At 37.2% G+C, this 26,603-nt stretch overlaps 1 protein-coding gene across 1 annotated transcript in view; it reads right to left on the bottom strand.

The window, feature by feature from the left end:
- The window catches only part of ARHGAP15 (Rho GTPase activating protein 15), a gene marked incomplete at both ends in the record, with an annotated part of 224,747 nt that extends 204,732 nt beyond the window's left edge, over positions 1 to 20,015 (bottom strand). Inside the window, 4 exons of the mRNA XM_009706536.1 lie at positions 5,598 to 5,687; positions 11,697 to 11,784; positions 16,105 to 16,166; positions 19,941 to 20,015. Coding sequence (XP_009704838.1) covers positions 5,598 to 5,687; positions 11,697 to 11,784; positions 16,105 to 16,166; positions 19,941 to 20,015 — 315 coding nt within the window. The remainder of the gene's footprint in view (positions 1 to 5,597; positions 5,688 to 11,696; positions 11,785 to 16,104; positions 16,167 to 19,940) is intronic.
- Positions 20,016 to 26,603: the final 6,588 nt, after the last annotated feature.

A 26,603-nucleotide genomic window follows, 5' to 3' on the forward strand; every position in this document is an offset into this window, starting at 1 on the left:
CATGATCTGAACTGCTTGATGTCTCAGAAAATTTGGGGACTCGAGTAAGAAAATGAACTAAAGGAAGCACAGTTTCATTTGTAGCTTCTGATTTAAAATAAATGAAAAGATAATAGGGTAATTAATAAAGAGTCTATTTTTCAACAGACGTAAATCAGAAATTATTTCAAAGATGTCCACAGAGCTACACTATCATAAGAGTAGAATAAGTCAGGTCCCAGAATCCTGAAATCAGTATAATGGTACAACATGAGGATACATTAAAACATTTACTGTCTCCTGAGGCAATCACTGCCTCAGATTGACCATGGAGAGATTAGGTTTGAGATTTCAGGAAAAAAAAAAATACATTAATGCTGCATTTTCACAAATAGAAGAAAACAAAGTCCTTTGTTAAATATTCAATCTAACTAGACTTTGCAGGGCCTATAACTGAAGCTATAATCGTAATGAAGGAAGAACTTTATAATCCTTGAAAACTTTAATGGTGTATATTTAAAGTGTCGACCATCCATAGCTCTGACTGTGCATTTTGTATGCATTTCTGTCAAATACAGTAAGTATTATGTGGTTTTCAAAATAAAAAAAAAAAAAACCAAAACCAAAACCACCCCACTAAATTAAAGAAAAAAAAAATGCATTCACAGGTCTTGTTGTATTTAGGTTACAAAAGAAAATAGCTGATATACGAAGAGGTCAGAAGATTTTCTGCATCCATCAGTTAGGTTATACTGAATATTTTGGCTGAGGTTTTGCCGGTAAGGTCACCAACAAGATAGATAAAAGAGAGAAATAGAAACACAATGTAGAAACCATTCCATGTTGTTGTGTTCAAGATCTCCCACTTACACCAACAGAGTACTTCTTATGTAAGAATATACACTTGAACATCTCTTAAGATGATAATTAAGACCATTGCTTGAGTTTTTTTAAAACTAATTATAAGTTTAGTATTTAAAGAACCTCTTGTTGACACCATGTAATAACCGTGTGATGTGGCTAGATCTTTTAATTAGGCAATAATATATTCAGATCCCTGGGACAGAAATTCAACCACGATCACAGCAGTAACCTCCAGAAGTGGACAAAATGCTGTACAGATGTTTTAAAACCACAACAGGTCCATCTAATGCGTGTCTAATTCTAATGCCTTGTAGGAGCTGTAGGCAAGAGCACTCTCGGGCTCAGGAAACAGAAATTTCTCTGGGGTAGGTTCAGGATGAGGAACATGCTCCGACTGCTGGTAAGGACCACCAGAAACTTCACATTCATCCGAGTGCAAGGTGGCTTTTTTAGATTTGCCTCCTTTATACAGCATTTTTGTTTAAAAACATACAAAGAAAGAGAAATACCAATCCCAACCCAAGCCCCTCCACATTGCACTCCTAGTCCTTCCTCTAGAGAGATCATGGAAAACGATCCCTCCCATGGCAAAAACCAGTGACTTAAAACATTCCTGGGAGGCATCCAGATACTATACTGATCCTACAGTATGTAGAACAAAATAGCTTATCATTCAGATTATGCTCTGGAACAAAGCTGGATAGCTTCAAGGACAAGGGAGTTACCGTAGATCAGAACCATAAATGTTATTATATATGAAACAGCTGCAAGATAAATTCTTTCATATTACAACATAGGTACAGTTGTACTTTCAGCTGTCTCACTGTTGAAATACTGTACGTCTTACGCAGATTTCTCTATTTGTAAAATACACTTAAAATTCTTAGTTGCGTATGAATGAGTAACCCCTTACAGCTGCAGTGGATTGAAACAAAAACCAGTATCACACCAGATCTATGGCAAGAGCCAGGACATTGAACTACAGAAATTCTTCATATGAAACCTTCCTAAAAAATGAACTTGGTAAACAGGGAAAAAATATTACTAAAGAAATGAAAAAAAAAGTCTGTTAGTTAAATGAATAGTGCTATTAAGGGAACAAAGTAGCTTCACCGATTCATAAACATGCTGCTCACGACCTTTCTTTGCAATCTTCACCTCTCTCCTAGTTTTCCTTTTCTTTTTTGAATCATCTGAGAGAAATCTTCCAAAACCTCTTCAAGGAAATAGTCTAGAGCTGTAAGACTTTGTGCTAATGAAGCTTCAGAATTATGAAGCTAGAGGTCAAGAGCAGGTCTTCCATGACATTTAGGTTGAATTTGAAATGAAAAGGGCTGCTTGACTTAGAGGATGAGTAAAGCAGGGGAAAGAATAAACTGCAGTTGAAAAGCTTACTAGAAGCAGAAAATACTGAATATTGAGAAAATCTGTAAACTAATCTAGTTACTGGTACCTCAGCAGTCATGTTAGCACTGACTGAAAAGCAGCCCATCACGTTATTTTCTTTTTTGATAACGTGCATCAAAATGCACCTACCCAATATCAAACTAAGCCAAATAAAGGAAGGAGGAGAACGACAGAGTGACATAGGTGCTGTTGCTGTTTCAGTTGCTGACTGACAACACTGCCATCCCTTAACATGGTTTTATTTAGTTATTACAACCATCTCTCTGTAAATGACACTTAGGATTATTTAAGATTATGTTGTAATCCTTTTAATCCTCAGTGCTTTAAATTTCAGGCTAAACACCAAAGAGCAAACTAGCACTTAGCGGAAATATTTAAAGCATGTGATTTGAACATAAATCTTCTTTTATTCACCACTCCTCTGATGAAGACCTAGTGTATCGCGTCATTCAGCCAGCAAGAACAAACAGCACGGTATCTCACTGCAAACTGCTACGTTTCCCCACATCAAGTGAAGCTGTTTCTAACCAGTTCTTTTCCTGGGTGCTGGCTAAATCATCAATAAAATAAATGAAGGAAATTCAGAAGGTTATATTTTATAAGATGTGCATATTTTCAGTTACTATTAAGGAAAACTTGAAAAAAACCCTCACGTAATATGTTCATCAAGAACAGAAATAGATTGCATGCACGAATTGGATAGTGTGAGAGACAGATCAGACTTATCCTGTTAAACAGGGAGTAGCTCAATTAAAATGAGTGGAGTAACACTGCTGAAAACCTCATGATCAAGACCAAAAACCCAAATCTTCCTGCCTGAATATCATTTACTTGCAGTTTCCTCTTTTTTTTTCCCCCCCCTGCATCGATCATGTTTCCAATTAGTTTTCTTTATGATACTCCTATACTCCGTCTTCTTGTTACCATCCATTAACTGTCATATGCTTAGATTTTAAATTCCAGATTTCCTTCTTTTTCTTCAAACCAAAATCTCAGTAGTAATTTTCTATTTCTAATCTATAATTCATGAACTCAAATTGAGCACCCAGGCTAAATCAAACTCAAAATTCTGCATCTACTCCTACTACAACACATTAGCAAAACCCAACCATTGCTCCATTTGAATCAGAAAAGAATGTTTTATTATTCAGAAACTAATGAAACAAAAACCCACCAACTATGCTTTGTTGTCATGCTTTGAAGATATAATCATACTTATTTCTGATCATTTCAGTGTTAGGCAGCTAAGGTATTTAAACAAATGGCAAAGTATTACATCTATATTTAGGTTGGAAAAAATAATTAAAAAAAATCACCCATGTTCTTTTCATTTGAACAAATCTATGAATAAGTAGACTTATATTATCAATCTTACTCCCACCCACTAGGGGTAAGTAGATCATCAGAAGTGTTTCCTGAAATACTCAGTATCCAGGTACAAACTGACCTCTCTGCTTTCGAACTTGCCTTGGATTCCCTCCAGACTATCTCATAAATCTTCACTCTCTCTCTGGTCCCCCTTCCCACTCTATTTGCTCATGTAGCACCAGTCTCGTTCAGTCCTTTCCTTTCCCAAAATGTCACCACTACCGATGCCAAAGCCTTCTCCTCTTTCACTCTTACCATCTGGCACAATCTTCTTGTAGCTCTCTGTCTAAACAATGCTCCATCCCTTTTCAAAATGTGTCTTAACATATGTCCTTCCTCCCATGCTTTTACTTCTTAATGTCTCTCCCACTCACTTATTGGTTTGATGAAGACACGTTTTAATGGGTTCAAACAGTAGTGCATGAGTTTCCTTTCTCACATTATTCTGATTCAGTGGAGTTACACCTCGCACTAACAGAAGTGAGAAGAAAATGCATTGCAAAGTCTTCATACAACCAGTTTGGTAAATCAATAACAGAGCTTCATTTGTCTTTACGTTGGAAATATATTAGCTGCAATGAATCACCACTCCAATATGCATTTCCAAACAGAAATTTTGCTTACTGCAACACAAGAAATAAACCCTAGAAGCTCAGAAGACTTGTCGGTGTGCTCAGGGGGTTGCAGGAGTGAAGGTTAAGGTTATATTTAATCACCTTCCAAGTGAAAAAGCTGGAGATTGACAGCAAAACCAAAATATTTATTCTAAAAATACCTAGGAAATGACAAAGCTCCAAGTGTTGTCTCAAAACAACCTGAAGTATGTGGGGGGCATAGAAGCATAAGTCTCACTGTCTTGAAGAAGAGGCATATTTCTAAATATTGCATGCACTTTAGAAAGATGTCTAGAAAAATAAACCTTGAAAAAGTCTCTAACACCCAGTTGACCCAAAGAGGTTTCTTTTCAAGAAGTCATGTACAGCCCCTTAGGGTGTTTTTCTGTGTGGTGGGTTGTTTTTTTTTTCCTTAAACCCCAGAACCAGGCACAGTTAATTCCTCCAGAATGTTTCATTGGTGACGATGCCAAAGGACTATCTGGTAACTAACAGTATCTTGCCCCTGACATGTTCCTTTCTGCGTCCCTCCTCCCTTTATTGTTTGTATTGTTAAAAATTCTTAATGTTAGAACTCTGAGAAACAACTCAGTTCATAGAGAATAATATTTTGATGTGGCTTGATGCAACTTCTAGTGAAACAAAAAAACCCTTTCTACTAATATTCATGGGAGCTGGATTACGTCCAAAACCTGAAGATGTTGCAATAAACTATTTTAGCCCCTGGATCCTGGAATGTTAACCTTGCAGTAACACTTTTCTTGTCCTTTCATCTTCTTGGGCCTTGATCCTCCCTTTCAATTCAATGGGATTTAGATGAAGTAATTAAATCATATTATTTTCCATCAGTGAAGAATACTCCTATGAGAAATACATGTCCTTCTATGCTGGCCCTGACAGGGGTAAGCTTTTAAAATCCTCCCCTCCCCTTCCAGAAATGAACCTGGGTCATCGCCATCTGAGGACCCTGAACAGCAATAAAAATAAACAGAGTAACCGCACTGTGTTGGAGCAATGCTTGTATAAGCAGTTTGAAGAAGTTGTGTTTATGGAAATCCTTTAGGTCAAGATTCTAGGCCTGAACCCAAAGCAATTACCTACTAAGTTTTAAAAACAAATTGAATATAGAGCATTAATCAATAAATCAACAGGTTCTCAAGTGTTTAGGAGACTCAGTCATCAGAAATCCTTCTCTTAGAAAAATAGTAAACTGATGCTTGATAAAATGTTACATTTCTGTATTAGCAAGAAAAATGCTGTATTAAATCAGTCTCCAGTTATTAAAACCAAGGAAACAAAACCTACCTCTTAACTTAACGCAGTTTATACTCAAATGAGCAATGAAATGCATGCATTGCCTCTTACCTGAAAGACATTCTTTCTGCTGGATTTCTCTGAGGTCCACTCAATGCGAGCACCACACAAATCCACATACTCAGGTTTATATCCCGGTTTCTGGAAAGAAAAAAAATTAACCATGAATGTGGCCTGACTTTTTACAAATGGGGACAGTTATCAGATAAAACAGGGACAGATCAAGTTCAAGTGACAGATTATTGTAGCACAGCTGCTGGTATTACTGAAATGCGTTCATTATTCCCTGGTACTGTTAAATAACCACTCCTGAGGTCTCTTAACTTAGAAATAAGGTTCTTATACTAGATACATAAATTTAAAATTAATTAGATGGCTTAAAAACCAGTCTAATATAACATACAATACACCAAAACACAAATGCATATACTTTGACCAGATATTTTAAATGCTTACTTTGCACAACCTCTTGAAAAGCCGTTGGGTTTAAAGGTAAAGTTTTGTGGGTATTCCAAATGCAAATTTAAACTGAATTAGACATGAACAAATTAGACAAGAACATACATCGTATCTGTAAGACAAGCCATCTCCTTTCTCCAAACAAATTCATTTCTAGCTCTAAAAAAAAAAAAAAAAAAAGGTTCGAGGGCATGTGTGACACCCAGAAAGAGCTCAACACTATGGTAGCTCCACACAGTTTGCTGCTTCGCAATGTCAGTCCATGTATCTCGGAGTGACACAGCTCTGCCTCCCCAGCTCCTCCGTATGGATGCAAATAATTCAAAGAGCAGATTTGTTTGCCTGTATCATTTACGTTGCTGGGAGTTGGTGTAAAGCACAATAATCCTTATTTGCCATCTAAGCTCCTTCTCCAGGGACCTTGTCTGTGCAGCAGTTCTGGCAAAGCCCATGTAGTTTAGATGTAGCCTTTGTAGATGAGGTTACTGCACATCCCAGACAACAATAAAAATACTACTGTTAACAGTAAAAAGCACTAATAAGTCCCTTTTGGGTAAGATATGGAGTAATATCCACATAACATAATTCATCAGCTTGATGCATGTTTTTTGCTCTGTTTTTCTTAAGCCATTTTACCTTAAAAAATGGCATTGGTGATAAAGAAAACAGACTTAATAGAAGTTAACAGTGGTCAGTCCAGCATCAACCACATAATCAGCTTTCCAAAGATTGCTCACTGAATTTCTCTGATGTCGTTATTAAAGGCTAAAAAAATGTGTGTTCTCCAGGGTGCTTTTGAGATGGGTAGAAAAGGACCTATTTAGGTTAAAAGAAACAGAGTAAGATATCCTGGTCAAGTAATTTGCAGCCAGAGTCTCTGGCAGTTTTCAGTACTGGAGTTGTAATTATGTTCTCCATTTGCCAAACCATAAAACCAAAATGGTTCAACTCCTCTAAAACTGACAGTACTGTGTGTCTTTGTTCCTTTTTTTTTTTTTTTTTTTTAATAGAAGAAATATGCTGTTCAAAACAGAAGGATGTTCTTGTGGCTAAACCACTGGAAAAGCAGGGTTTGGATTTTTTCCCCAACTCTGCCCCAGACTTCCTGCCTGGCCTCCGACAAGAACTTAATCTTTCTGAATTTTTAATATCAAATCAAAACTGCAGTATTGATACTTGATTTTACAAAGATGCTGTGAAACTTAATGAGTTAATATTTGCATGACAAAAGTGACAAAGCTGAAAAAAAAAAAAAATCAAAACAGACAAACACCAACCTATTAGTACAAACAAATACTCAAATGGAGGGGAGAGGGGAGGAAAGAATTTTTAGTATTCCGGTACTATGCTTTTATAAATAGGGCTATGGTGCCTCCTTTGACTAGGTCACTCTCCTTGGCCAGGAGAGACCCCAGGGAGGTTTCCTCCCCAGGATGACCAGGTCTGCACCGCAGAGAGCAGACAGCTCTGTAACCCCTCACGAACACACAACACAGCCCTGTCAAAGTGGGTCACCTTGCTTTCTTTGAAAAAATTAGCCAAAAGGAGAGTTTGAGCCTGAAAATACTTTAACAAAGAAGGGCAACTTTATTCCACCAGCAGAAAGTCAAGAAAATTTGGAAACACATAACGAGATGAAACGAAGAGGTTAAAACATAGACAAAGAAACAGGAAATAGTTTCTTGAGAGTGAAGGATACTGGGCTACAAAATATTTTCCTCAGGAAAACTGCCATGGCAGTTTCTCGTACTGAAGTGAGAAAAAACAATGGAAAGTCCAGGGAAGTTTTGCAGGAAGATGGAATAATGAACTCTATAGGATTTTACCATCTCCAGTTTCTATGATTGTACAAAAATGTATGCAGCAGCAGAACTTGGAGTCCTCTGCACTCAGTACACACACAGTTTAATTTTGTTGTTGTTGTAATCTGGAGTTTGTTTACAGCTCAGATTTTGTAATAAGCAGAAGAAAAGTGTATGTGCGTGCATTTCTCTTTCCAGAAAGGGTGGGATGCAAGTTCATGGTATCGGAAAGATGAACATACCACGTACAATAATCAACTTGAAAACTTCCTTTTTGGAGATTTGAGCAATTCTGCCTGCGATGGAATATGAGGTGTCTATGAACACCACATGAGACTCTCGGGTATGGCACAGCATACGAAGCTTCTGATGAAAACTACATGCAAAACCATTCAGATCCATCAAGTCTGAAGCTGTCCGTCATGCCCATCAGGCCTTCTGCACCTGATGAGTTCCACACAATGGGAAGCCCTGCTTATATCCATAGGGATCCCAGAAAAATTACCTGGAAATTCATTCTGGCCTAAACATTGTTCTGTTATATAGTTTACAGTTTATGCATCACCCAGAGACACTACAAGAGAGTAAGTTAAGGTTACCGGGAAAGCCTGAGCGCTCTGCGTCCTTGCTTTGTGTTTTGCAGTCAGAGTAATTATGTTATATCAAAGTTGTTGGAGGGGGTTATGCTGTAAATTGATACAAGTGTCTGCTACAATGAAATCTTCCTAAACATGAATATGGATTTCAGCAAAATTCACTCACTAAATTACTTTGCAGATGGGCTAATAACCTGAGGTTAAAATAAGCTCTGTTGAATAAACTATCTCAGAGAATAAACAGACTACTTTTTCTTGGTCAGAAAGACTAACTGATAACAGAATTTAACATTGGTAAGAAAGAATGGAGCTGTGATCCATTTAGATCACAATGTCCTTAATTTAAAATAAAAAGCAAGTTATATTCATTCATATGAATGCTAAAAAAAGGTGTATCAAAAGCATGACCACAAAGGATCAAGGCAGCAGGAAAAGAGAACGATTTAGCTACATGGGATGCAAACTTGCATTTTCAGTAATATTTGTAAACAAACTCATTTTCTGAATCTCTCCTCTGTGTGCTTTGTTGTGCTCTTACTACTAGTAACACCAGATATTGTCACTGGCTTCATCAGACAGGAATGGATCCCAGTCTTCTCCATGCAAATCAACGGGCAAGTTGTTACAGTGAGTCCTACATCTACAACCACACAAAGGAACAACAAAAACTCCTTTTAGCTATTACTAGTTCTTTGCATTAGAATACTATTAAAGATTTTGGTAAATAACACTTTAAATCACTTATAAATGTTATCCTATCATCAGAAAAAGAGGTATGATTAGAACCTGCTTTCATTCCCCTCTCTCCTGTTGCCTTTATTGTGAAATATCATTCCTCTTATAATGATGCTGTCTTATTCTAAATTTTCACTTCACGTACAGTATTTAATAATTAATAATTAATGAATTAATATCTTTATAATACAAAGGAACATTAATCCTTTTGTTAAATCACATCATGTTCTTGCTAACAAAAAAACTGCTTTGTTATAAGTCATACTATTGTGAATGAACATTGCCTCTATTACATTATTTAATTAATGGTTGAGCTCCCCTTTTTTCAAAGTAAACTACAGCTGGCAGAAAAAAAAAATACAAAAAATCAGCAAACAAATGATTTCTAATGAATCCTTTTTGTATTGTTTCCTTTCCACTATCAAAATTATATCTGGTTAAATGGTTTACAAAGGAAATAAGCATTGCATTTGCTTTATCAGATGAGATCAACATGCCAGTTTAGCTTTTTTTGATGTGTGAAAATTGGTTTTAGGAAATTGGGTTATAAGATTTTGAATACTAACAGTTCTTGGTTTTTTCTCAAGCTATATCTAATTTGTTTTTTTACCATTGCATATAAGTTATATTAAACAAACAGAAAATGTAACTTAAACAGCTTTTTCTCACCTAATGAATGTTGAGTTCACGGCCCAGTGTTCAGATCTAGCATGGAATAAAAAAAACCTCACCACCACTTTTATTTTTTTCCCCATAATGAGCAAAATATGGGATCAATATATGTGTTTTCTTCCTAACACAGGAGGCAGTAGAAGTTATCTCACCAATGTGAGCACTGGTGAGCATTGAGACTTCAGCGAAAGGGACTTCTCAGAAGATCCTGTCTGATAACACACCTTGATTTTTTTTTTTTTGAGTTAAACAGATTGAGATCTAGGCCACAGTCCCATTCCCCAGGCAGCTCTACTTTAGTGTCTAAATCCTTAAAGATCTAATGGGGATCTTAACCATGTGGAGGAGTCTTAGAGCAAAATCAAGTCTCATGTGTGTTGAATTTTCACTGGTCCATTTATCTCCCAGGATTCAGGTGAGCGCTTGCAAAGGGAGAGAAGAGGCAGCAGGTAGAAGTGTAAGATAGTTAGTAAATTCTAAGATTAGTTCTAATAAGTTCACCTGAGATTTTTTTTTTAAATGCTATGTAATTCAACTTTAAGGAAAACAAATGATTCTGAAAAAATATTAATTCAAACTATACTGCTTTCATGGCTATAGACAAGTAGTATTTTCCAACTGTACTAGCACAAACAAGAGCAGAAAGTGCCAGATTTTACCCTTTACTTACTTTTATTGTTGCATCTATTATTTTTATTTTTGCTACAACCCTCGCCTTCTTACCAAAAAAGTAAGGCATGAAAAGATGTTCTTTAAAGCTGATTTTATGGTAGGTGTCATTGGTAGATCAAGAATACACAGAAGAAAAGGTTTGTATCACCTGCCATGGAAAAAATAGCTTATTGTTTGTGACTCCTGCCAAAGAGAGCACCTTTGTGGCCAGCCATCATGCCAACAAGATTTGGCAGGTTTGATCAGGCCTTGAGAGCCTTTCATAACAGGGCTTTGTCAAACCTGTCCCTTCACTGCCCACAGTGTCACACATTTACCGAATTCCCCTTTTGTTGCCCACATTCAGGTTCGTAGGCTCAAACTCGGCAGTAACTAGCACTGAAGGGATACATGTCGTTATTGCTTGCGCAACATAGCTGTCACATCTCCGAAGACTAAGATCAGTGGTCTTTCCTTGGGGCACAATAAAAAGGTACTGCAAATTTCACTTTGTAGTAACTACAGGCTACAGAAATTGCATTAGCTGCATTAGATGGAGTCGTAGAAATATTCAGGAAGGTTAGCGGGATATGGTAGACGTCACATTTATACTACGATAAAAAATCACTTTGCAAACTTATAATGTTTTCTGCTTTGGTAACACCCTATATTGAGGTGCCATTTATAAATAATTTATTATTATTCATTAATGTATAAGCCACTTTATAGGATGGTAGATAACAACTTAAATTCATGTATTAAAGATGCACATACATGGTTTAATACAATTTACGTCTTACAATATCCTTTGCAACAGATTCTCATCGCATCATCTGTTAAGCATTTATTACTAATGCATTTTATAACATACTTTATAATACATTATTTGAGGAAGTAGCCGCATTTAGTGATCATTTTCATAAATAAGAATAAAGCATTTATAAATGGCACCTTAATTTAAAGTGTTACCTTCACATTACTGGATAGTCACTCACCATTTGTCTCACTTTGCAATTATTCTCAAAATGCACCTCTTAATAAAGGACATGCTACGTTCTATTTCTTCTCATACACTACATCTGATTAAAAGTTTATCAAGGCATTTTCCTTCAGCTGCTCTCAAACCTTTGAAGGTTGCCAGCTCAGTCTGAATTCGTCTTATGTAAACACCAAACTTTTTATACAGAAGTAACCATTGCAAGGAAGCTGAGTATATTGAACGGTTGATTGCTTACCAGGTTGGCCAGTGCCGGCTGCTTGGATTCTTTGTAGAATTCTATTTTCCGAGCAGTGAGAACAATCCAGGATGTGGACCAGTTTTTCCTTAAAAATAAAATTAAATTTAAAAAAGAAAAAAAAAACAGTAACGCGTGCAAGCAAGAGGTAAAAGGTACTCCATTTGTAGACTTGGATTTTAATTATTTCATGTCAGAAACAAAAATGACCTAAAGTCAATATCAGCAATGCACTTCCACCAATACTGATGGAGTTGCACCATCCTAGTTATACCTGAATGTGGCCTAATAAATCTTGAAGACCTTCTTTCTCCTCATTCATGTTTTGAAGTCTACCTATGTTCCTTTTCCACCATGGTCCCTTAACCACAGGAAAACAGTGAGATTATTCACCCATGCTTAAATTTCGCATGTACTTAGAGGACTCCAAAATAGCTGGTGCCCTTCTGGTAACTAATGCTTAAAATAGATCCGAGACGGAAAAATGTATTTTCTATCTGACTATACCGAGCTCAGTAAATGGTCTATTTTAAAAGGTCCCAAATAATTCCTCCTTTCCATAAATCAAAAATTTACAGGAGAGAGTAAGAAAGGTATGAAATATATCTGAGAGAGGCTTAAGTAACCACTAAACATCAGGAGTTCACGGTACAGCCCTAGAGAACTGGCAAAGTGCTGGGGCCAGGGAGAAGTCAAAACACACATGTATATGTGAAACAGTGTCCCCTGATGCAGACCACCACAATAATCAGCTCGGAATAAAATGTTATTATATATATTACATATAGTGTGATGTTTTAAACCACCACATAATCATAAACAAATGAGTCTGATCTGATAGAAAACTATTTATATATCAACATCTCAAGATTGACTCTCCGATTTGGGGGTCATAACATCTGATATTTACAAAAATACTCATAAACTCACTACTTATTTCTTTATGTGAATGCAGATCACAAATCTGAACATTTTGAAACAAACCTCAAAATTTGTGTGACAAACAGGCTGTTTCATGCATATGTTGTGGTGCGTTAAAAGGAGTGAGCTGCCTGTAAGGACACGGAGGGCCCAGGGAGGAGCTGTTAGAAACCCTTTATCCTCTCTCTTCCGTCTTCCCTAGTCCCTTTGAGTTTTCTCTATTTAGGTATTCCTAAATAACTCAAACACGCCCATTTTTTATTCTAGCAAGACCTGGATTTGTCCAGTTTAAAAGCCTGTCGATCTTCTTTGCAGTGCTCACTTCAAGATCCATTTCAAAGCTCTACCGCACTCAATATCCCATCAAACCGAACATCAGGCATAAAACCAGGAAGTTTTTCTATTAATGACTTTCCTATTCAATATGTTTCAGTCATCAGCTTAAAGAGCATAACCAATATTACAGATGAAGCCCTAACGCAACTGGCACTGTCAGAGGAACTTGCACTTGCTTCAGTGTGGGCAGGATTTCACCCACCATGAGCTAACGATCGTCCCTAAAATATGGCCAACGAGACAACAGTGAAAGAAATGTTATGCCATGTTAATGGGGAAAAAAAAAGAATAATAGAGACACACACATTGAGGAAGAGAAAGAAATAGTAGGGTTTTAGAAAAGTACCTGACCATCGCTGACAAATATTTCCCCACAAAAGGACAGTGTTTGTAAGTCACTTGGAAATTTTCAGCTAAATTTATTACCACTGTAAAGCTGTATCCTTAGCTAACGTGAACTATGGTCATAGCTGTAGATTTTGTATATTGGCATAAAGAACAGGTCAACCTCAATTAATTATTTTTTTAAAGTATCCTTACAGAACGAGTGTTGTAGCTGAGAATCACCATCAAGATAGTAAATACAAGTTGTCTACTGGTAAGAACAACTTCAATTCTTTTTCATTTTCTCTACTTTTTTTTCCCCCTACTCAAAAAAGGTCTTGTACATGTGCAGGGAGTAAGTGGCCAAGCATGCTATGCACCTGTTTAAACACATTTTCCTATGAGTTGGATACCTTGAATAAATCTGCATTACTACAGGATTAAACCCCTTGGGACACAGTTTAGATTCAGTATGCAACTTACACCAAATGCTTGATATTATCTGTGGACAGGAACATTTCTGTGTCGTGGACACTTCCACTGGGCAAAAAGCTGCTTGCTCCAGCTATTTGTGGGGCAGGTTTTTCTAGCTGAGAAATACAAACCAGTAACTGTGTTTTGAGCTCTCAGAGTCGTGTGCAATCTTCTTAAAAGATTCAAATTTCTGATCAAACTAACTGGGAAGTTTGCCAAGATTTGAAAACATTTCATTTCAACCTGGACCTCATAAAAAAAAAAAAAAAATGCAGCTCTGTTTATGGTTCTGAAATAAGTCAACAACAACAAAATAAAAAGTGAATGCTAAGTATTTCTCAAATTGTATCAGGTGAGATGTTTTACCTAAGTTTCATTCTGAATTTTAAGGGGAGAATGCTTTAATTCCACCAGGAATAAGAAAATTCAGTGGTTTTGCAAGAGACTATAGGAATTATAGAAGATATGAGAATGCAACCGAATTTCACCATATTATCCGCAAGAAGATTTTTTCCCCTAAATATTAATTCCCCAGTTCTTTTATTCTACAGTTTTTTCACTTGAAAAATGACATTTTAAAAATCAAAACTTCATTACTTTTGGGACCTAAATATTAAAAGTATATAAACTAGACAACCTTTTTATCAGATTGTCCATAAAGTCATGTCAGTTTTTGGTTTTGTTTTTTTTTTTTTTAAAAAAAAAAAAGCAGTTTTAAAGTGTATTAGTCTCTGCACAGATGGGCATACATTGTATTTCATGGGATATATGCAGTGATTGAGGTTTACAAGCTCTTTAGAAAAGTCAGTTCACAATATTCTAACCTTTGCTGTGTGGCATCAATATTAGCCAAGATGCCACTTCCAGATGCTGACCGGCAAGTTGAGGTAAGGGAAAGGGGGATGGGATATCTGCAGTGATCCGAGGTTTACAAGCTCTTTAGAAAAGTCAGTTCACAATATTTTAACCTTTGCTGTGTGGCATCAATATTAGCCAAGATGCCACTTCCAGATGCTGACCGGCAAGTTGAGGTAAGGGAAAGGGGGAGTCGGACAAAGTCTACGCAGAGTAGATGAACCCCCACTACCCAACCTCTCTCCCTATAAAGAGCCATAAATATCAGGATGCTGAGAAGACCCAGCTAGAATATTGCGTGAATTTGCCTATAGGTACCCTGTTAAGGTTTTGGGGGAAAGCGGCTGCCAGAGAGCCCCTGTGAGGTGCGACCAGACTTATGGGGGCTGCATAAGGAACATTCGCATTCTGTCAGACGAACACCTGATGGCAGCACGTTATAGCTTCAGTGGTGCTCACTATCTCTGAGGCTATTTAAAAATACGAGATTGTTCAGGGCAATTTAAAAATATAAGTGGCTAAGCTATGCTACCTCCTCCCTGTGCCCATGCCAGGCCGGCACCCAACGCCAAGCCATGGAGATGCTTTGTGCGATGGGGCCCCGATGCGCTGGGAATGTAAAACTCTCTCCTCAGCTGGGCATGTTTACAGGTGATGCTCAGGCTATGTACGCTCAGTAAAAGCTTCTGCCAGTGTCCAAAGTGTGGAATAGAGTATTACTGGCTTCAATACCTTTTCCCAAAATGCAAGTTACACTGGTTTCTGATGGCAACTAGCTGCAGTAGGCTTGGCCAAGTGTCGACAATGTTCTTGCTTCAAGTGAGAGGTTGGACTAGGTGACCTCCAGATTCCCTTTTCAATAAGTATTTCTAGAATCCTTATGGTTTAGCACTGTATAGGTATGAGAACTTATTACTTGTCTCCATTCTCCATGCAGAAAAAGTAATATTTCACATTACTCCCTCATTGTCATTGATAACCTACAGTGCTGGTCACATCACTGCTACTCCTTTACAGGCATCTAAATACAGCAAACCATATCAAATCCTTCCATAAAAGGCAGCGTTAACATTCACATTACTTTCAAAACAGTGTTAAGCAAGTCAGTGCTGACCACTTCTGATCATCTTATCCTGGCATCCCTGTGGCATCATCACATGGTGGGTTCCTACATCCCATCCTTGACCCCTCAAGCACACACTCAGCACCTAAAATCTACCTGCTGGAAAATATATTATTAGTTTGCCTGGTGCCTTAAGCTTGTCCTCAATATGAGTATAATGTATATAATATAGAGGCTAACAGTGGCACACAAGCATTGCACACAATTAGCCCGTTAGCTGCTGTCACTTGGTTTCTGGGACCGTAATCATATATTGGCCTAATCTTGAAACAATGGCAATTTGGCTATTAGCAGCAATGGTAGCTATATATACTTAAACATGCATCAACTCTGAATTTTGCATCTATTAAGTTTTGTAACATTCACGTATAATACCTTAATTTCTTGCCACCATCTGCTATTTTAGCTTTTAGAAGATATCCTTCTTTCTCCACTACCTACGAGAAAGGAAAACAACAAATCAAAACATGTCATAACCACACCATTTATTCAGATGAATGAATCCGCTTAGTACATATATAAGAGTCTGCATCCAGGTAATTGGGGGGGGGGGGGGGAACGACACATTTTATCACTAATTCTCAGTTTAATCACCTATTTTTTCCAATGCAGTCAGTTCTTTTGAAAATTTGCAAACAATGTTTAAAGTCAATTAGTACACAGAATTAACCTTGGAAAAAAACGAATAATATTCTATTCATTGATTTAGAAGAAATTCATTTTAATGCAAGCAAAGTTTCTAGCTATAAGTTAAAAATGAGTTGAAAATATATTGCAAGTAAATTACATTAAGGTAGCATTTGATATATTGAGTTTCATTAATAGCTATGAGGGACACACCATACTTCTGTAGGAGCCTCTTGCTTCTTACATTCTAAAGAGAGTCATGTTTAGGGGTAACCAATGTCAGAGAAACATCAAATATCTGTACAGCAGGAAAAGTTACATTGCCTTCATAGGTGTCACATTTTGCTTTGAGTCAGCACTAAATCAAGGCTCGTGCACGACGCTAAAACACATCATGCTTTTAAGTGGTGCTGTCTTTCGGATGAGCTCTGGTATTGAGGTGCTCACCCCCCACAGCCCTTAACAGGTCACACTTCATTGGACATCCACATGGCACATCCATGTGCAGGGAGAATTTGTCGTCAAGTTTCCAGCTGAACTAAATGATCTCATAGTATGGTGCAGAAAAAACAAATTGATCGGTTCTATCAATTCTCGACGTACAAGCTGAAAAGGGAATTATAAGAAAGGAAAACACAGCTGTCTCGTGCATTTTCCAAAGTACACTCAAAAAGGCAAAGCCGTTAGCTATTACCTTTACAAAGCAATATGTGATATTAGCGACCTATTTGAAGGTCCCATACGCTGCTATCGCTATTACTGAAACCTGGTCCCTTTTCTGTGGCATCCGAACAGGCTAAGGACTCTGACAGTACACACGAGGCTGCAACTCCTGGTTGTAGGGTACCAACGCTGTGCTTCAGTTTTGGTATGTTAGAAGAAAGTCTTAACTTGTGCTCCTCTACATCTCTGAACGCTTTCCTTAAGCCAGAGACCCTTGCAGACACTTGATTCTCTGTGATCTGCTGAAACATCCCTTGTACGGCTGTGATACACAATTTGGGATAGGAGCTATTTTTGGCTATGTAAATTTATATTTAAAAATTTAAAACCAAATAAAACAAGATGACTGGTCTTCAGCCAGACCCATTGACCTGCTACCTCATCAGGTCTCATTAGCTCAGGATGTCCCACCTGTGTCAGCAATGCAAAAAGAAACAAAATCGTGACTCAGAGTGGGTCTGTTTTCCCTTTCAAACAATACTGAGTCAGTGCCTGACTTAGATATTAGAAACCGCATGTCATCTTCATAGTAAATTGTGTCACAAGGTGACTTTGTAACAATTTCAATAGAATTTTGCTGTCTGCAAAGCCATTAAATAGCAATAAAACATGCAACAAAAGGATTTCTAAATCAAACATATCTGTTATTTTGATTATACAAAATATCATGATATTAACAGTGTAATGTTTAACTATTTCCTTAGATTTTGTCTGTTGCTGGTATACAGCATATAAGCAAATATATAATGTGCACATATCAGTTTGTACCTATGAGAAGGTCTGTAGGTCTGTGGACAATGGTTTAGGTGACATTCTCAAATGAGTACATGAGGATTAGTGTGTGCATTTTCTATAATTTGTACTTATCTCATGCAAATTCCTGTCATGCATATCTGCCATAAAAAAAAAAAAACACACCCAGAGAGAAAGTATGCCGGGATTATTGTGCAGAGCCATGTCACTATTTATCTAGTGATGGATGGATGAATTATTAGAGCTAAAATAAGGTTTAATCCCCGTCTCCACCTACTTCTTTTTTTTAAAATCAATCTTACTTTACATCTTTTGATATTTTTCTTCCCCTACTAACCCTTCATTTTGTAGCATAAAACTTACGGTCCTTGGCCAAGGCCAGAGATGCCAAATAATATATGAGAAAGGTTATTCTTTTTAATATTTCTATCCATCTGGAAACAGAAATTGGGAGGAGCATTGGCTAACCCTTCAAGCTGTTGATTGCTTCTCTGAATCAGACCCAAAAATTTCATTCTTTCAAAGTTTACCAACCACGCTTCCCAAACTGTTATTTTGAACAATCCAAAACTAAAGGCAAATATGATTTTCAACATCAGATCCGAATCACCTCTGTTCTCTCATTTTGGGAAGTTAAAAATTGGATGTGCTTCCAGATGAAAATGTGGCTTCTCAGTCATATTTTCCTTATGATTGTCTTGAGCTAGAATATCAAATCCACTAACAAATATTGGGCATATAAAATATCCTGATTTAAATTAAATAGCTCAAATCCACCATTTGTTATAAATTAAACAGCTCAAAATTGAACAGCACAAAAATACAAGATCTTCAGTTAATATAAGACCTCTCAGTGCTAAGCAAAGTAACTTTCATATATATTGTCTTAATTGAATTAGTACAGGTACTGTCTTTAAAAAAAATTAGCATTGTCTTCATTAATTGACAATGTGCATAGTTTTCTCTGTAATTAGTATAAAGGGCATTTATGGAATTACAAAACAACTTTACCACAAAGACAAATGAAAAGTTTTCTAGGATGACTTAAAAATATTTTTATAAATTCTATTGGGGTGCTATATTCCTCTTCTTTGACATCTGTTAATATCCCCTTTTCTGTTCTACTTGTTTTCAAGAGAATATTTCCAAGATAGCTCAGGATCAACTTACAATACTTCTGCAAATGGATGATATTAGATTAAAAAGAATACCAAATACATCCTAATGATATGCTCTGTTGTTTCTGTCTCAATAAATATCATCACTTGTTGTTAAGCTGCTGCCCTTCCTGCACCTTTTCAACATATGGAAGGTTGAGAAAATGACCCAAAATGCCCTGAAGAATTAGCATAGAAATAAGAAAATTGAATTATTGTGTGGGGTTTTCTGTTTGGGGTTGTTTATTTTTTCTTTCTTTTAATTTGCTTTTGAGAAGAATATTAAAGATGAGAGTACGTATGTGTAAATATTTCCGTTTCTAAATAATAATAATAAAAGACTCATGAACTAATGGTATTAGAAACTATAAGGAAAAGTAATCAGGACTATACCACATATAGGTTCTATAATTTTCTTAATTAAAGAATTCAAAGCTTCTGAACCTACCTAATACTGAAAAGTTTGCATAGGTAAAAGTACCTCTGATACCAACATTTCTTTGATGAATCTGTATTTGCATATTCATTTTCCTTTTAATAGAAAAACTTCTATGCTTCTCATTCCCCCTAGATTCTTTTAATGTCAAGGAAAATTTTGTTAAATTTCGTGATCACTTTTACTTATAAAAATTGATATTAATGTTAAAAACACCTCATTATGGGCAAAGACAGGACAAAGACACAGTCGCATTCCTTTATACGAAGTATTAATACCGATGAAACATCAATCTAATACAACCGAAGTCACAGCAAAGACAAACTATCTAAATTGCTTTGTACCATCTAAAATTATTCTTTTTATTGATTAATCAAAGTTCCTCAAATCCCTTAACATCTTGAGGCATCCAAATTCTCATGTATTTATCCTTTAGTAAAGCATGTGTAACATTTACATTATAAACATTTAAAATAACACGAGTAATTTATCATTTCTATAAAGCAATTGCTTACCGTGTGGTCTTGTGTGCTAATGATGTCTGCAAGGGTTAAGTTATGTTGGGAATGGTTTCTTCTATGACGATTGACCTAAAAAAAAAAGAAAAAAATTGAAATATTTAAATTCAGAGAGGATTTAAATAAATGCAGGTAAAGATGGACCAACAAATTAATTACTGGGCATGCACAGCATGCATTGGATGGAGATTTGGAAATCTGGTTTCTTGCAGTCCAACATTTCTGTGAAAGCTGGTGTTCCTCTGAGCCCTGTGTATTTGAAATGTACAGCTACTAAATTCTGAACATCTCTGGTATAAATGTGTTTCTTTGTGATGTCACATGGGCAAATTTACCTAAAAATTAACCAATTGATAATAGTAATTTTAAATTATGAATTTTCCATTGGGAATCTCAAAAACTGCTTAACTGGTTAGGTGCTCTTAAACCCATTTTACAGAAATGGGTAAGATGTTAATTAGAACCTCAAGGCCACAAAGCAAGTCGATGAAGAAACTAGAAAATAATTGGGAACAAGCACATAATGTATCTGGTACATTTAAATGGTTTTAAAGGCTATTTCTAAAATCTCCATGACTGAAAATCTACAGTGATAGCAGACTCTGACTCTACAATCGTTCCTAAGTCCTGAGTGCTTGATTTCCTCCAGTTCCCTCTTTTCTAAGAGAAAGCCAGTATAACCATCTGTGACTTAACTCTGGAAAATTATTGCATTATACCAGAAATTATTAAGACTAAATAAAAGCTTCATCACAAATCAAGCACTTGGCAGAGCATTTTACATCCTTACAAATCTGCAACAAAGAACAGGTCACCCAAAAGTGTTTACGTGTGTGTATATATATTAAAAAAAACCTTTCACTGTTTAAATTCAATGTCAATCAATAATAATATAATTTGGAGTTAGGATCCTGTAAAATTCAGTGATTATCTCCTCTTTTAACTGAAGCCAAAAGCAAACAACAAAATATAGTCTCTCAAGTAGTTTCCACTGTATTCATCATAATGCATTCTCTTTTTCCCCATTAAAACAGAGTTAACCAAAAGTCATAATATATTCTGTTTATATTCAAGTGTCTGAATATAGAAAATGTTCTTAATTAATCCAGAGGGCCATGCTCAAAAAACAGTTAAACATATTATGATCCCATATTTTTTCTCCACACATTGCTTTCATGTTTATTTGTGAGCACTAACATTTTTAAGCCTTGAAATCTATATCCTAGATATTGCTCTACTCTCCTAGTCAGAGCTAATGAGCTTAATGAATTACCAGTTCTAAATTTAATACAAACATTTCAAAGAAAGAGATAAAACATTCTTCACAATTCAAAAGTTTCTCTGACCTATTTATGAAGAATATCACTTAACAATTTCATTAAGGGTGAGTAACAGCTGGTGACATGGCTGTGTCCTAAAGTGTTTTTCTCTCTTAATATTCTGCATCTTAAGCAATCGAGCTTTCATAAGAAATACTTTAGTTAGTGGCAGTCCCTCCTTTGGGGAGAAAAAAAATGTCAGACCACATTTTCTGTATTTTGCAATCTTGTTTTCAGGAGTGTCATGTTCCTGTTTTATTAGCATGTAGGGTAAACAAGAATGATTTGCTGATGCTATTGAGAGAACTTCTAAGATTACAGTCTTTCTATTTAGATTTTGGATGGAACTTAATATTAATGCAGGCAGAGGCATGTATATAAATTCAAAATAAATTAATTCAATTTATCTTTTTCTTTATCTTTACTGTTCAACAACTCTGAAGGTTCTACAGTGCTCAAGACATATAACTAAACTATTCAGGTCTAGATCACAGAAAGTCTTTCTTACCCATATCCCCCATTCTAATTATTCCTTAACATACAACAGAGCATATTGCCCAGTGACGCTTTCTAAAATATATTCTTCACTCATCCAAATTCAATAACAAGACACACCACCACTCCACAGTATCTACTTTAACATTCAGCTGCTCTCTCCAGGAATCATACGTGTCTGTTGGGGGCCCTATATACAACTTTGTGAAGTGTACAGCACCGATCAGAGCTTTTGGTCTGTTTTTTGGTTCAGCGATCAGAGCATTAGCAAAAGAAATGCTCACATTTGATACATGCTAAAGAGAATGCGTCAGAAGCACTAAATCCATCCCCAACCAAATGAAGAAAGGAGAGAGTAAAAAGTACTATTATTGTAGTACTAGCAAATTATTAGTGGTAGTGTAATAAAAAGACAATAGTAAGGTTTCCAGGAAATATGAAAAAAAATAAATTCCGGTTATGGGTAATATTATGTGCTTTAAAAACCTCTCGCTGTGTGCAAATCAGAAATGTGAAACAAAACTACACGCGTACAAGGAGAAAGAACAGACATCTTACCTGATTATTTAATGTGATACTTATGCTAAAAAGTGTTTGTCTCATAGGGCAAAAATAAAAGAAATTACATTACATTGTAGCCCAACAACAAACGAGCTCATGCAAGAAAGTCCTGAAGCTCCAAAGTCTGAATCTAGTTACAGAAATACAACCAAAATCCACAGCTATGTAAGCCAAGATCAAGCTCTTCTGGAAAAATATCCCAAATATTTGGCTTACAAATGGAATTAATGGAAATTTCAACAAAGTTCTTACTCATTTTGTTGTTTGGTTTATAAATAGAACTTTTAAAAACATTAATCAAAACAGCTTGAAAAAACTCAGCAGCAACAGACGCAATATATTCTGTAAGACTGATTTTATAAAATTCCAGCAGGCCTTATACAAATTTGGTCTTAAATATACTTTACAAATACTACTGAATGAGTTAGTTATATCACTTCCTTTATGATATATTCAGTTCAATGTCAAAATGTTCTTAGCAGAACCTGCGTGACAGTAGTCAATACACTCATGTTTCAATATACTCACAATTTTCAGTGGGGTACCAAAACATTGAAAGGGAAGCGTACGCTCAATTATTTTTATTCAGTTTTTGATAGACCATAAAGGACATATTTTGAGATTTTTTTTTTTTTTTTTATAGCTCCATTCGATTACCCTAATAAACTGAAGAAACCTAAATAATATCTGTCACAAGTCCTCTGCCTCACCTCCCAGGGTACGATGAAAGGCACAGATTTACAGGAGAAGTTTGTGAGATCCTTTTTGGGAAAGGCAGCTTATCAGCAGTTTTCTGATTTGATGAACATTCTTCAGTCAGCAACAATGTCACCTGCAGCATTAAAAATCCACTCTGCGAGCGCTTGCAAGTCTGTGGGCAAGTCTGGTTTTGTTAAATTCAGCTTCAGCAGGCCCCCCCCTTCCCTTAGCTAAAGGGTATCCATCTCCTACCAGAGTTATTTCAGCATCTAAGCACTAATCCGTCATCATCCTTTCTACAAAGGCAAAGTCTCCATTACATATGCCTGGTACCCTGGCGTGAAGGGACAACCATCTGACAACTGCCGTTTCAGCACTGATGAAGTAAAATACAATAACCTGATGTTTAATTTCATTTCTTTCTGTGTTCCCATTTGTTCTTTAAATTCTCCCTCTTTTTGTGGGAATTCATCACAACCAACTCATTGCAACTCTCCTCAAATAGCGTGGCACTGATTTAAAGAGAGACTTGGAGGACCGATTTGGATTTTATTTCCCATTACAAGCATATTTCTGACCTAATTCATCTAGTCAACGAGAAGCAGCATACTACTTTTTGATTTCAACCAAACCTAACTAAATCAACTAGCATTTCTCAAAAGGCCCAGACAAGTTGCTCTAGTGCAAATACAGACAGTTAACTATTTCCTGAAGCATCATTCTGAATTCATTTGTATCCCTAAATAATTAAGCTATATGCAAGACCTTTCTAGGTGGTTTCCAAGATTATCAAAGAAGTTATTCACTACAGATTTTTTACCCACAAACATCACGTACAAGTAGTTTGGGAAAACCATGGTTTGCTCAAACAAGCAGGACCTGGCGCAGTAGAGCTCTGCTTTGGATGAGAAACCCCGGGATGACATCTACATGCTGTTTTCTCCATCAGCCACTGTATTGCTCCACCAACGAGAAGGTTCTCATGGAGGTTTTGTTAGATTTGTACCAAAAGCTGTCACGCTGTTCATGCTTCGACCTTTCTTTTTAGGGGTCTAACTATTGTTTTGTTTCATCCTACACACACCGCAGTGGTGTATGTGGAGATTCCTTTATAAACACCCCAAAAAAAGAGAGAAAGCCCCTATTGTCGAGCCCCTAACTCCTGCGTGTTGCTCTGCTCTGGACCTGATCCAGCAAAGCACTCTGCATCGGGCTTAAGTGTTTGCCTGGATCAGGGCCAGAACACTCCATTCTTTATAGGATCGAACTTACTGGTGGCAGCTTGAAAGTTTGCAATAAAAGTACAAACTAGTCACATAAACTTTTGTGAAAGCCGTTCCTTCAACAGAGAAGGAAGGGTGATACCTGATTTAGTGATGTCTGTGGTCATTTCGTTCCCAGTCACTCCCGTACTGCAGTGACAGCTCATAATTGCTTAGATAGAGAAACTTAACAAAAGTGTATTGTAGCATTTCTTAATGGCCCCATCCCTTGAAAGACACCTAGGCAATGGCAAGAGAAAGGAGAAATCCTGTAACATTTCACTCACTGCCGTGGTCAAGTGATTTGTTTTGTTTTAAAGATCCAGTCTTGGGCAGTATGGCAAGTTCATCGTTATCTACAGAAATTATTTGGAAACAGCTCTGCTATGCGATGGTTTCTCATCTGCTGTGAAAAGCACTAAGAAAGTCCCACGGGGCTCCCCACTCAGAGACGCTCCTTTGTCATCCTAGCAGATAAATGATTTCGGTCCATCCGTAAGAAATGGAGGCTGTCAAGAAACAGTGGGAGTAACCCCCTTCCCCGTCCCGCCCCACTGCTGCAGATGCTCTCGGTGCATTAGAGCTGTGCAATAGCTCAGCAGAAGACCCCGTTCAGCCCCTGGGAAAGCTCCGGTGTCCCAGCAGGCTCCTTGCCTGCAATCGTGGCCACTGGTGCTCCTGGCTTGCTCTGGAGCCCTCCAAACACCATCCTCCAGAGGTTTACGTTAAAACCACGTAGGTTTCTTTTTTTCCCCCTCCTTGCTTGTCCCAACAAGATTTCTTCTTCAGAAAAGGTAATGGAGGCTACAAGGCAGTAAAACGTAACATTAGCGCTCTGCTTTTTTTCCTAAGCCTTGCAGGGAGACAGAGGCACAAAGTGGAGTTTCAGTCCTGCCCCCACCCTCCGTCCCCATCCCCAGGCCCCCGAAAACTCGTTGTTAGACAGGTGACCAGATGCTTTGCGCAGGAATAGGAACTTGCATGGATGGAGCTTTTGTGAGCTGGCTACAGACCAGGTAATCTCTGCATCATTTAATAAGAAAACCACTTCACAGTCCTTACAGGCTTGAGTTTGTTACATATGACATACTCTCAGCAGAATCTGCAGACTGAAATCGGGGCGGGGGGGGAGCAAGCAGGATTCAGGATTGTGTTGCATTTCCCCTGCATGTCTCCCTTTGAGCACACTGCCCTCTATACTCAGTTCAGATCTCCAGAGCCTGTGAAAATAATGATAATGGTTTTGCTTCCCTTGACCTCTTGCTCCCTTATAAATCAGAATCCTATAGACCTTTCCCACAGTGCGAGGGTCCTCCTTCGTATTCGAGCCTGTGAAGGTAGGTATTTTTTATCAAGGCAATTTAATCACGTGGGCGTGCTCCCTGGCTTCAGAACTTGCTGTAGAAAAGCATCACGGCACTTTTACTGCAGGAGGATCTCGATTTATTCAGCTGCTTCATTCATGAAATAAGAGCAAAATGATTATTCAGATCCTAGTTTAAATTTCAGCCAGTGTTACGATGAACTGATTCTCTGTGATCAGAGAATAAATAATCACCAGTTTGATTACAAAGCATTGTCGGTTCAAAACTGTCACCTTTCCGAAAATTGTTAGAGGGGTGATCCAAATTTGGGGTATCCAGTTTGGGCTAACATTTTAACTCCAGGGATAAGCCTACATCAGGCTCCAGGTACTTTTCTCCATTAAGGGCTTGCTGTTTCTCAGGAGCAGATTTTCCCCAGAGTGGGAGCCCTTTTGTTCTCCTTTAGCTACTCAAATGGACTTTGAAATTTGTCCAATTGATCCTTGCTTTGAGGGAGTCCCAGCTGATGTAGTTGGCTTCATTTTTAGCCTTTTCAGGAGTAGGAGATCTGCCAAAACCATATGTAGACAAGGACACGGCTACAAAAGGTTCTTACCACCCATATGAGTTCAAGAAATCCTAAGGCTGCTCTAAATTTGACTGTGGGACGCTCGGATTCGCGTACCTGGGGATCAGACTATCACAAAGGGACCAACAGCTGCGCGGCCTCTAATCCTCTGCACTTCCAACTGGAAATCAAACTGGCACCTGGTCTCAAAGCTTCAATACGCTTTAATTGTATTAAATACAATACTCATTGATTCAAGAAAAAAAACATTTAAAGTGAGACTTTTTATATATTTGTAGTAGCCTTTTATGTTAAAGCCTGTAATATGTAACAAAATACAGCAACGTGCACACTGTGACAGTATTCATCTAGCCATATGTAAAAATATATATTATAAAATAGAATATATTGATAAGTTTCTTATTCAGATTTTCCTATTCATCATGCAGTTG

This window comes from Cariama cristata, unplaced genomic scaffold (assembly GCF_000690535.1).
Source record: "Cariama cristata isolate BGI_N322 unplaced genomic scaffold, ASM69053v1 scaffold6738, whole genome shotgun sequence".
NCBI classification, from domain to species: Eukaryota; Metazoa; Chordata; class Aves; order Cariamiformes; family Cariamidae; genus Cariama; species Cariama cristata.